Source organism: Protopterus annectens, chromosome 6.part0 (genome assembly GCF_019279795.1).
Source record: "Protopterus annectens isolate FY-2018-M chromosome 6.part0, PAN1.0, whole genome shotgun sequence".
Classification (NCBI taxonomy): domain Eukaryota; kingdom Metazoa; phylum Chordata; order Ceratodontiformes; family Protopteridae; genus Protopterus; species Protopterus annectens.
The window spans coordinates 422,187,507-422,200,800 of NC_056737.1; the positions used below are offsets into that span (position 1 = coordinate 422,187,507).

General features: G+C 41.7%; 1 protein-coding gene across 5 annotated transcripts in view; it reads right to left on the reverse strand.

Moving 5' to 3' along the window:
- The window catches only part of MTA1 (metastasis associated 1), a 3,368,231-nt gene that overhangs the window by 72,941 nt on the left and 3,281,996 nt on the right, over nt 1–13,294 (reverse strand). For all 5 annotated transcript variants that reach the window (XM_044074165.1, XM_044074166.1, XM_044074164.1 and 2 more), the window contains one exon: nt 9,967–10,118. In XM_044074165.1, the coding sequence (XP_043930100.1) occupies nt 9,967–10,118 (152 nt within the window). The remainder of the gene's footprint in view (nt 1–9,966; nt 10,119–13,294) is intronic.

Sequence of the window (13,294 nt, forward strand, 5' to 3'; positions counted from 1 at the left end):
CCAAAAGCTCCTTCTCAATCTGAGCATACTGCACCTCAGTTTGGGTTAATGTTCTAGATGCACAGGCTACTGGTCTGCCTTCTTGAAGTATAACTGCGTCAAGACCAAATTTTGAAGCATCACAGGAAAGAGTAACAGGTTTGTTCACATCATAGTATCTTAAGGTAGGTGGGGTGGCAATTTTCCGCTTTAGGTCTTCAAATGCCTTTTGGTGCTATTCCAACCATAACCATGCAACATTTTTGCGTGTTAGCTCTCTTAAAGGTGCTGTCAACTCAGAGAAGTCTGGTATAAACTTGCCTAAATATTTGACCATGTGTAGAACTTGTACATTATCTGATGCTGACATCTCAAGAATAGCTGTGCTCTCAAGCCTGTACTTGTGAACAAATGACCTACGTAGGTAACTTCTGGAAGTCTGAATTTGCACTTCAGAAGATTCAGCTTCAAGTTTACTTTATGTGCTCTGTCTAGAACTTTCTTGAGGTCTCTGTCATGCTCTGCTTCACCATTGCCTCCAACCAATAAATCATCTATTATGGCACAAGGATAACCCAAAACAAATTTGCTCCACTGCACGCTGAAAGACTTCACTTGCGGGATTTATTCCAAATGGCATCCTTAAGAATCTGTATCTGCTAAATGGAGTACCAAAAGTAGTTAGAAATGAAGATTTGCGATCAAGCATCACTTGCTAAAATGAACTCTCTGCATCCAAGACAGAGAAAACAGTAGCATTTGGTATTAAGGCTGCGACCTCTTTGACTGTGTGCACTGGATGCTATGGTCTCTTTAATGCTTTGTTCAGATCTCTTGGGTCAATACATATTCTGATTTTGTTTGAGCCTTTTTTGTGAGCTGCTACCATGGATAACACCCACTCAGTTGGTTCTGTGACTGGACAAATCACACCTTGCTGCAACATTTTATCCAACTGAGTTTTAACTTTACCTTGCATAGCTATCGGAACTCTTCTTGCTGGTCTGACTACGGGAGTGACCTCGAGGTCTACCTTCATGGGCTACACAACTGGAAGTTTGCCCAACTTGTCATCAAAAACATCAGCATACTCTGAGAAATGGCTTCAGAAAAATTAGAACTCTGAAATGCACTTACATGATGGACTTCTTTAGCAAAAGAAAGCAGATTCCTTCTTAAACTGTCTTTGAGACCCAAAAAAGATTGCACTGGTCTTCTGACTACATATTTATTTATTTTTATTTAACATTTGTTGACCGGGAAAGTCCAACTATGCTCCACAGAGCCTATTTTCAGCGGAGGCCTGGTGAGACAAGCTCCAGTCGCATGTCTTTAGAATGTGGGAGGAAACCCATATAAGAATATACATATACATAAAACAACAAGGTGCAACAGTTATTGGCCAAATAACATGAAAGCATCACTGAACCTTTGGTATGAATTTCTTCACCTCCATAAGCAACAAGTCTCGCACTACTGGCGACATTGAGTTGTTCGTTAGTTCTCACTTCAGCAAATGTGTCTGCTGATATAACATTACACATTGAACCAGTGTCTATTTTAAACTCTGTGAATTTTCCATTAACCCAGACAGTACAAAACACTTTGCTTCTCATTAATAAATTCACTGCATCAACTCCTTCATCAAGCACTGATAATACATCATCTACATAGAAAGCTGTCTGCTTAGGTTCTATTTGATCAACTTGCTTCTTTGTGTGACTTTTCTTTACAACTCTGTGAGGCTTACTTGATTTACAAAACTTTTGGAAGTGGTTCCATTTTTTACACTTGTAGCATTGCTGACCAAATGCTAAGCACTTCTCTCTTTTAGACTCATGATTTGCACCACAATTGTGACAGTTAACATTAAAGCTGGACTTGGGTTTTGCTGATTCATGCTTGTACTGCACTGAGCTGGAGCGTGCTCCTTTCTTAGAACTTACTAGAAAGCTATGCGTTTCCCTTGGAAACTTTGTAGTTGCCATGTGCTTGGGCCTGCTTTTGTTAGCCATGTGTTGCATACTATCTACATTTGCTCTAGAGCCAACTGAAACCATGCACTTGTCACTCGCAAGCATACTCATGTGTTTTTCTGTCACCTCATGGATTTGGCAAATCTCTACGTTTGTGCTCAAGGTTAAATCACTGTCACGAACTAAAATCTTTCTCACAGCAGCATTGGTAATACCACACACAAGCCTGTCCTTTATCAACTCACCTTTTAAGTCACCAAACTGACATGTTTTAGCTTTGTTTCTCAGGTCAGTTATATAAGCTGCTAATGTTTCCCCTAGTTTCTGATCTCTCATGAAAAACAAATGCCTCTCTAATGTAACATTTGTCTGAGGGTTACACATTTCTCTGAACCTGTGCTTCAAACACTCTGGGTCTTCTCTTCATTCAGCTTGTACAACAATATGACGGTTTTCACCTTCTCCTTCATATACTGAAGGTGCATACACAAATGAACGCTCTCTTTCTATGGCCTCTGACCATGCTAGGTTTAGCAAAATGAATGCCCTGGTGCATGTATCTCTATCTGCACAAGCTGCTTGTATAAAAATATTGTACTCTTGTTCAAATATTCTCCAGTTCTCTGCAATATTCTGATCAAATGCAAGTGGTAGGGGCTTTCAAAATCCTTCTTCCATATTAACACATACCAATGAAGGGTTTTGCAAATAAGCACAAACATACACTCGTGCACATATGCCAGTATTTGTAACTTTGTCCAATGCCTTTGTGCTTCGGAATTTATACCTTTTGGGGTTTTCAAAATAATGCTAATGAACAAACTTGTAGTACCTTTGAATAATTGGACTTTGGGAAATAAACTTCTTGGGAGCTTTAACACTCTTGTAATATTGTTTTGCAATGCTAAATGCTAAAGTCATTTGTCATCATTTTGCTAAAGTCATCTACCATCATTTTGACAAACATCTCAAGTTTACGATGCGAGTGAAATAAGCTCTCGGGCACTGTAATATTCTTGTAATATCGTTTTGCAATAAATCACTTCTTATCAGTGTAAGAAACATATCAAATAATTGCACAATGTGAATAAACTGGACCTCTCTTGCCCAAAAGTCAATAACATTTCATAGTAGTTGCACTTTGTGAATAACTGCATACAGCACACTGAAATGTCCCCAAAATGGCAGTACCTTGCTAGGCAGCTCTTTACTGTGCAAGAAACACACCGTAATGGTGGCATTTTGCAAAGAAATACACCCAGCACCAGAAAGTTTTTGAAATGGCTATACTTTGACTGTATTTCAAGAAATAGTTGCACTTTGCACACAATAAAGTCTTTAAAATACATGCATAATAATAAGCACACACTAAGAACTTTTACACAATTTGAGTTACTTTGAATAACTTTAGTTATGCCCTTGATACAAATACAGTCGCAGTTATGCCAAAACATAGCACTTTTCCAAAACACATGCAATCTCCTTGCTTTATTTTTGCTTAATATGCCTTTTTGCCCTTATTACATTCATTTTGCTTGTTTAAGCCCTTTTCATGCAGAATGTACTTTTCTTGTGCTCGTTTTACTCTAGACAAGCCCAGTTTTGCTTTAAACACACTTGTTTTACTTTAAACAAGCTAATTTTATCTTTAATCATACTTGCTTTGCTTTAAACATGCTCATTTTGCTTTACTGTTAATCGTTTCATCAAATACCTTTATTTTAAACATTTCTTTTTAGCCAACAAACTTTTCATGCCTTCCGCTTGCTCAATAATGCAGTTTATACCCTTGTAATGCTCTGTTTTGGCTCTTCTATCAAATAAACAGTTTGAGCTACTTTTCATTACCTTTGATTCTTTTATGGCTCTTTTTGTGCTCATTTCTCTTAGTTTTACCTTCACTGTCGTCTCTGCACTTCATGGCTCTGGATCTTATTCTCTTTGATCCCAGTTCTGGCACCATGTCACTCTTCTATTTTGGACAAATGGGTTCTGTTCAAGCAGCTTTATTTTATACAAACACATCACTACAGAAGTTTAATGACTTTAACTTAAGTAACTTATGTACAAACTAACTACTGCGGTCCTGTATGCTTTCACTCTGGCTGCTCTTACAAAATGGCACTAGGGAGTGCACATGCCTGGAGTTTATACATGCACATACAGCCTTGACATGCTTCTTAAAGATACAGCACACTTCATTTGCATTCTGATCTACAGTATACATTACAAGAGTACTTATACCAAAATTCAAGACTGAGTTCTATAACTATTTATCCTTGGACAAATTAATTTACTACAAAGCATGGAGGAGTCACAGTCGATAGTGAAAAAGTACAGTTTTGTACCTACCATAAATGTAGATGTTCGAGTGCTAATACAGCTGCAGTCATAACAGATGGGTTCTCTTGCCGTCAGGCAGGTCCTCGGTCGGCCGAATTCCAAAGTCTAGGTCCGGCATCGGTTGTCGTCGCTTCTTCCCTGACGTCAGTGCGACAGGGGTAAAGAACCAGCCAACGCCATTTTCTTCAGTTTTTCTTGCCTTAGATGTCAGGTGCCCCCAGAAGGAAGGCAATACATAAATTTATGTAATAATGCAGTGCAATATAATCAAAAAACAGTAGTTGCAAGCAAATACACCATAAATGAATACCCCAATCAAGTTGTATGAGGAGGTGTTAGCCAATAGGCCTGTCCCAAGAGGGGAAGGAGGGAGGGAAACCTGGACTGCAGCTATATTAGCACTCGAACATCTACATTTATGGTAGTTACAAAACTGTACTATGTTCATCATGCATACAGCTGCAGTCATAACAGATGGGTAGAATCCCAAAGCTAAAAAAGGGGTGGTAGGCACTAGGTGGAACTAGGAGGAGCCAGGATGACCTGCAAGACTGCAGTGGCAAAGCCTGCTCTAGTTTTGGAGTATAATGGTAGGTGGTAGTGCTTGGAGAAGGTATGCACAGAACTCCAAGTGGCTGCTTCCAAAATATCTTTGGTAGGAACTCCTCTGAGGAAAGCTGCAGAGGTAGCTGTGGCCCTTGTGGAGTGAGATCTGATGCCTGCAGGCACAGTTTTACCATGAAAAGAGTAACAAAAGCGTATGCAGTGGGCTATCCATTTTGAGATTGTCTGTTTGGAAATTGGCTTCCCTTGAGCTCCTATAGCATAGGACACAAAGAGTTGTTCTGATTTTCTGAAAGGCTTTGTTCTGTCCAAATAATAACGCAGCTGTCTGTGGATGTCCAAGGAATATAGTAGTCTCTCCCCTTTGTTTTGAGGATTAGGGTAAAAGGTAGGTAATTGAATAGCCTGATTCAAAGCTACCCTGGATACCACCTTTGGCATAAAGGACGGATTGGTTCGTAAGGAAACTCTGTCCTGATGGAAAATGATGAAAGGCTGCACAGACATGAGGGCTTGTAGTTCCGATACCCTGCGAGCTGAGGTGATAGCCAGAAGGAAGGCTGTATTCCAGGACAAATATTGCAAATCTGTTGAGGCAGCTGGCTCAAAAGGAGGTAAGGTCAGCTTTTCTAAAATGAAATTGAGGTCCCAAGCAGGTATTGGTTGTTTCCTTGGGAGTTTTATATTCTTAGCCCCTCTGAGGAACTGTCTTAAGAGGGGATGAGAGAATAAAGGAGGATCAGTGTTGTATTCTGCAGAAATGGCTGAGGCATGGATTTTGATGGAGGAGAATGAAAGTCCACTGCTTAGCAGCTCAGCTAGATAATGTAATATTTGAGGTAAATTCAGTATTCCAGGATTCTGGCCCTTTTTCTCATTCCAGGCACAAAATCGCTTCCATTTTGAGGAGTAAGCTTTTCTAGTAGAAGGCCTTCTGGCCTCCAAAATGACATCCTGCACCTCCTTGGAGAGTAGGGTCTGTTGTGAAGTAAAGAAATCTTCCATGCGGCCAGATTGAGTGTTTTCAGCTGACTGTGAAGAGTTTTGAAGCTGTGCTGAGTCAGAAGAAGAGGCATTAGAGGTAGGGTCCATGGTGGGGAATGCGTCAGGCTCCTCAGGAGTGGATACCAGTGCTGTCTTGGCCAGTCTGGAGCAATGAAAATCATCTTTGGTCTGTCTGCTTTGGTTTTTAATAGAACTTTGGGCAGCAGAGGAAGAGGTGGAAAGGCATAAACTGTCATTGTTGTCCAACTGAAAGAGAGAGCGTCCACTCTCCAGGCCTGTGGATGAAAAGTCCTTGAGCAGAATTTTGTCAATTGGTGATTTTTGTGGGAGGCAAAGAGATCTATGTCTGGCCTTCCCCATGCTTGAATTATTTCTGTAAAAACTTGAGGGTGCAACTTCCATTCGTGTGGGTCTGTCATATTTCTGCTTAGGTTGTCTGCCAGCGTGTTTTCCTTGCCTGGCAAGTACTGTGCTTGAAGTTCGATTTGTAATTCCAGAGCCATGTTCCAAAGTGACATGGCCAGCCTGCATAGGGGGTATGAATGGGTTCCTCCCTGTTTGTTTATGTACCACATTACTGTGGTGTTATCTGTCCTTATCAATAGTTGGCCTGGATGCAAAAGGTCTTTGAAAGCCATAATAGCATTTATTACTGCTAGCATTTCCTTTTGATTGATGTGTAGGTGCTTTTCTTTTTGGGACCATTTGCCCTGAATGCACCGATCTGTCATGTGTGCCCCCCAGGCGTAGTCCGAGGCGTCTGTTGTGATGACTTGATTTGCTTGAGGCTTGCTGAATGGAAAACCTGTGTTTCTTTGGCATGCTTGAGCCCACCACAGAAATTCCTTTTGAAGACATGGAATCAGTGGTATTATTGTTTCCAAACTGTGGCTGTGTTGAGACCATAGCTTTTTCAGGTACCACTGAAGTTTCCTCATATGCAGCTTTGCACATGGGATTAGTAGGATGCAAGATGCCATGAATCCCAGAGCCTGCAGGATTTTCCTTGCAGTCAGCCTGGTGAAATTTGCTAGTTTTCTGAAGTATTGAGTTAGTTGCCCCTGTTTCTCTGGCGTGAGGTAAGCCATCTGGGTGTTTGTGTCCAAGTTGGCACCCAGGAAAATTATTTTTTTGTGAGGGTATTAGCCTTGATTTCTTTTTGTTGACTGTGTACCCCAGAGAATTCAACAACATTATTACAAAAGCCAGATGTTTCAGAAGTATGTGCTTGCTGTCCGCTTGGATCAGGCAGTCGTCCAAATATGGGTATATTTGTATCCCTTGAAGTCTGCAGTAGGCAATTACTGATGCCAGGCATTTCGTGAATACTCTGGGCGCAGTAGAAAAGCCAAAGGGCAATGCAGAGAATTGATAATGGGTTGAACCTGCAAGAAATCTGAGGTATCTTCTGCAATTTTGTCTGATTGGGACATGCAGGTATGCCTCCTTGAGGTCCAATGTTACCAGCCAAGACTCCTTTCCCAGCATGGGAAGAAGCTGCTGTAATGTGAGCATCTTGAATTTTGGCACGAGTAAAAATGTGTTTAGGATGGATAGGTCCAAAATAGGTCTCCAATCTTTTCCCTTCCTTGGTACCAGGAATAGTCTGGAATAAAAACCTTGACCTTGTTCTTGAGTAGGTACCTCTTGAATAGCTTTCATGTCCATGAGATCTGAAATTTGTCTTTGTGCCTCTGCCCTTTGATTGTGTGGCAGGTTTGGCATGCCTCTCTTTTGTGGAAGAGTGTGAAAATGGAATCTGTAGCCTCTGTTTATAATGTCCAGGATCCATTTGTCTTTTGTGACAATTTTTCGAAAATAATGCCAGTTTTCCGCCTAAGGGTGCTGCCATTTGAGCCTTGCTTGGCATGCAAAGGGGAAAGTCATTGGGTTTGCTTTCTGAATGGCTGTGAACTATCCTCACCACCTCTTTGTGTAGGAGCTTGCCATTGTCTGCCTCTAAACGATCCTTGAGCTTGCCCCCTGCCCCTCGGGCGCCTGTATCTACCTCTTTGGGGTCTGTCCGTGGCTGGAACGGACCAATTTTTGGAAGGCCAATTTCTACTGAAACGTGGAGGTTGTACCTGTAGACAATCTTTCACTGTTTGCATTGATTTAGCCTTTTTCTCCATTTTCTTTAATACTTCCTCAGCTTTAACACCAAATAATACATCTTTTTGTAGAGGGGCATCTAGTAATTTAGCTTTGACATGATCTGGTAAGGTTTGCTCCTTGAGCCAGGCATTTCTATGTATGACTGATCCTGTAACAGCAGCTCTACATGAGGCCTCTAGAGCATCAAAACCACATTGCAAGGTATGTTTACCCACTTTTCTGCACTATGCATCAAATCCTGCAACTCCAAGTCTGGTTGTTCAGGTTGTGACATTTTGCTTCTCAACTGTGATAACAGAAACTGTTGGTACTTTAACATATGGAAATGGCAGTTTAATCCCCTCATGGTTAAGGTGGCCGAGGTGTATACCTTTTTCCCCACCTTTCTAAAGCTCTGGAATCTCTCTCTGAAGGTAATGGATTTTTAGCAATGGAGGCCTTAATTCCCTTGGGGCCCTGTGAGATAGTTTCTGGGTCAGGCACATGGCTTTTGTATAAGAATTAGTGTGAGTCAGGAACCCGGTAGTACCTGTCAGGCTTGACTGGGGCTGGAGGTAAAGAGTCTGGGTTAAGGCAGGCCTCCGAATACACATCATCTAATATGTCTAAGACAGGAGGTATAGCCAGAGGCCTATACTGAGGGAGCAAGAGAAAATCCCTAAGCCTTTTCTTGGAGTCTGAGTACTCTTGGCCTTCCCAGTGGAAGTGTTCCCTCAAGGTATGCAAGGTTTCCCCAAAAGAGTAATCCTCAGGGGGGGAGACAGAGGGAATGGACTCCTCTGCATCAGAATCTTCAAAAGGGGAGTAAGAATGTTCCTCTTCATCAGAGTGCTCTGAAATAATGGAGGCCTGGTCCGAGGAGGGGGATTCTTCCTCCACTCTGGGCCTTTTGTCTGGAGGGGGTTGAGAACCCCTGATAAGAGTAATTAAATCCTCAGCCATTTTAAGCATCTGTTTTTTAGGCATGGGGCCTGGAGAAGGGTCCTGTGTAGCTTGTCTCTTAGAATGCATGGCTGCTTTAGACTTAGTGAAAGCCTTGATGGAAAAAGAAGAGGAAGGCCTGAAGACAACTTGAGAGGAGGCAGACCTGTCTACATTCTGAGTTTCACCGCCTAGAGTGGCTTCGGTATCTGTAGTCGGGGTGTGGGCCAAGGAGCCTGCGACCTCGGGCACAGGGGACACCGCCAATGAACTGTCATCGGTAGGCAGGGGCTGCGTAGATGCCTCGCTGAGAACCGGACCACCTGTAGTCGGCTTTGGCGTAGTGTCGGTAGAGGCCGCGGACCTCGTGTGTCGGTCCTTATCTTTGCGTCTTTTAGTCAAAACTGGAGTTGGAGTATCCGACGACATAATGTAGTTAAATTTTTTGCCAAAATAGTGCTGGGCGAACTCCGCCCGACGCTTAATGGTGCGTTTGTTGAATGTAGCACAAAAACGACAGACCGAGACTTCGTGGTCTGGGCCTAAGCAAGGAATGCAGAGGGAATGAAAATCCTTATGTGGTATTTGCTTCCCACATGAAATACAATTATTAACTTTGTCTGACATAGGTCTGAGGCAAGAAAAGTTTCCCCAACGGGGTACTTAGCTTTCAAGAAGACTTCGGTTGCAAAATTTTCATAATCTCAGGAGCTGGCCGACCGGCACTTGCGAACTGCTTCTGCTTCGGGCACCGCGCGGCAAGAAAGACTGAAGAAAATGGCGTTGGCTGGTTCTTTTATACCCCTGTCGCACTGACGTCAGGGAAGAAGCGACGACAACCGATGCCGGACCTAGACTTTGGAATTCGGCCGACCGAGGACCCGCCTGACAGCAGGAGAACCCATCTGTTATGACTGCAGCTGTATGCACGATGAACATCTGAGTGACACAAAATTTTCTCCTGGAACAATTAATAACGGGGGTAGGGAGACTTGCAGATTTGCCCATGACGTTCCTATACAGAAAACATAACATTTCTGAAATGGAGCATCATTTCTCCTACCTGGTCTCATCAGTGGCCATATAGAATACGTCATCTGGTGCATCAATCCAGTTCATTCTTCTCCGTTTCACTGGTGGCATTGACCCACCTCTGAGTAATCTGACCTTGGTTGGGTAGTATTTCCCATTGAGCAGCAAGGTACGACTTGGCCCCTGTTGCAGAGTGTAAGAGAAAGCCAATTAAAATGACAGGTCATCTACTACTACAGAACACTGAGTTGCATGACATTAAGATACATTCACTCCTCTCTTAGCTAAACAGTCAGGAATTTAACAGCTATACAAAAGCCTATATTAAACAGCACCAATTATACATTTTTCCACATAAAAAGTTAGACTTTTTTATTCTCCTACGACTTAAAATTATTACTGCAGAAAAAACAATGCAAGGGGAGGAATAGCTTAACATGAAATATCTGGAAGAAATTTTTGCCACTTAGTTATGCGAGTACTCTCAATATCAAGAGTCCACTCTACCATCTGAAGGAAATACTGGAGTACATCCTTTTAGGCCACTTCAAGAAGCTCCTCTTAAAGCATATTGACCACTCACATAAAGCAGCACACACCTACACTGATCCACACAAAGAGTTTGTGTGCTGGGGTTAAAGAGTCTGCATAAACCGCCAAGACTGAACATGAATCAACTCAGTGTATCAGCTGAACTATGAGAAGGCCTCCTACATAAACAGGCAACAGTTTGGATTTCCTCTTGTAATATCCCCAGTGCAGTGCAAGTTATAATTTTCTCAAACTCCTACATACCCAAAGGGTGCACATGCATTTGGCAGACACATTTCCAGACTTGGATGTTCTGTCCACAGAGTGCTCACCCCAGTTCATCTGCCACCCACTAAGCAATACCAGCCTGGAATTACAAAAAAACTGGGGATAACATACCCAGCTTTGTACAATTCTGAATTTCTCTCATTCTCACAAGCTCTAGGGTTCGGTTAACACTTCTCCATCTAGGACACACCAGAATATTACACATCAAATTAAGAGGGTGCACCATAGTCTGTGCTACTCAGTTTGACCCCATCTAATGAGTAAACACTCCATGCAACACAAAAAATATGTGCAAGAATATAATGTTTTTGTCAGACAAAGGAAAATCCACACAGCCACAGGATGAAGAATATGTTCAAATAAGGGGATGGCAGGATGGCAATAAACACTCCACTGTATGCAGCCTCAACATATATAGATAAAATATGTTTTTATAGTACCAGCTGACCATCAAGGGTACCCCCCTTTGACAGTACAATTAGGATTATTCACCTTATTACTCCCACTGAAAGGGGCATGTAAATTCTAAGCCAATGCATGTTGTGCTATCACTTGCTGCACTAGGAGTGTGTGCACAGCTGCTGAGCCTACCAGTTCCCAAAATGCCAAATATGCATACGATCAGGAAAGAAAGAAAGAAAAAGGGCAAATCTCTAGTCCAAAGATTTTAAAAAGTTACATAAACATATACTTACTTGATTAACATGGAAACACAACAGCAACCCTTGAATTCAGGAATTGTCCAATTACAGGAGACAAAATTAGGATCCCCTCTTAGAACAACTGATAATACAACAAAATTACCTGTTATATCTAACATCAGGGAGTCCCCCCAAATTGGTCTATGAATGGGAAGAATCCCAAGAATCAGAACACCCAAAGCTGCAGCAGTAAGACAGGAAAGATTTGAAGGCAGACTTCTGAAGTACAAAGGACTAAAGAATTCCTAAATCCCAAGAATTACGGCTTGAGCAATTATAAATAGAGCACATGTGAAACGACAAAGTAGTCATACCATAAATTTCTGTAAAGGAGACGCTTCTGAAGGAAGCAAGCATGAAAGCAGCTGTACACCTGAAGAATAGGTCTTTAACATCAGTATTTTCCAATGAGTTTCTTCTTACCGGCTGACAAAAAAATACAGCTGGCAAGCCACACCTAGTTCCAAAACAAAAATGATGTACAGAACTATAACGGGGATGAATATCAAGTCTGTCTTTCTAAGCTTACTCAAATAAGGAAGAAGTTAAGCAGTCTGGGTATATCCATGGCATGAAGGGCTTTCTCGCTTTTTTTCGAGGGGGGGGGTTAAGATGCAACTTTCAAGAGTAAACGGAGTAAATGTGGACTGCTATGCATTTATCAATTGATTATAGAATGACTTTATTGCTGTTCTCACATAACAGACTTACTGCTCATCTTTAATCTGAATTTACAGACATTTCGTGGGAGATAATTTTGATTTTTATTTTTTAGCCAATGGCTGGCTTTGCATCACTGGCTAGGGGATCAAACAATACTTCGAGATTTTTCACTCTTATACTTTCATCCATTTTTGTCCCCAAACTCGTCACACAAATTTTACTCTTGTACGAAATTTCATATCTTGAGGCAAAATAAAGCAGGGTTTTACAGATTGGAGAGATCATATTCATTAGGATATGCCAGTGGCACTGTATGATCTCTAGAGATCAGATGCCATCTTGGACTGAACTGCTCCAAAGCCCAATTTTCTGTTGTGTGTATCCCACACAGTGACCAGTTCTTAACATCAGAAAGAAACCAAGGACCTGGGGAACCACTGGTTTCTTAAAGGTGCTGTATTATGTCAGTTCCATCTTCAACAAGCCTAAAGTTATTCTGGACTTGCTCTACTCTGACCTGGCTTTTGTTACAGAAACCTGGCTGGAGAATCCCTGTTCTCTCTTGGAGGCTGCAGTGATTCACCCTCACTGACAATTCTGAAATTTATAGTCCCGGGATGGACAGTAAAAAGGAGGATTTGCTTTCACTCTCTTCTGTGACTAAGACAAAAACGGAGCTATCAATTACTTTATGCTATGGGGAAAGGAACAAGTTATCTTCCTCAATATCAATCAACCATCCCAAAGTTTAAGGACATTTCAGCAACATTTCAGAGACATTCTTGTTGATGCAGTGATGGGAATCCTCAAATCAGATAAGAATTAATGACGGGTGACTAATATCAAGGATGATGAGTCCATGGCTCCAGATCGAAAATTCCTCAGCATTATGAGGGGCTCTGGCACTACTCAGCAGTTACTTCTACTTGTTATCATTTTAGAATTGCACTTAACCTGATGCCCCACCTATGACATGGTGTCGAATCCACTGAATTGTTAGACAGCAACCTTGTTGGATTCATAGCAGTTTTACCTCAGATAAAGCCTCCAACATATCGCACTAGTGGAAAGCAGGAATCTGCAACCTGCATTTGTTGATCAGTTCAGTATACATGTTTTCTTTTTATCAATTCTCATTCACTTCATTAAATAAATTGCTAAATTCCTGCCTTTCCT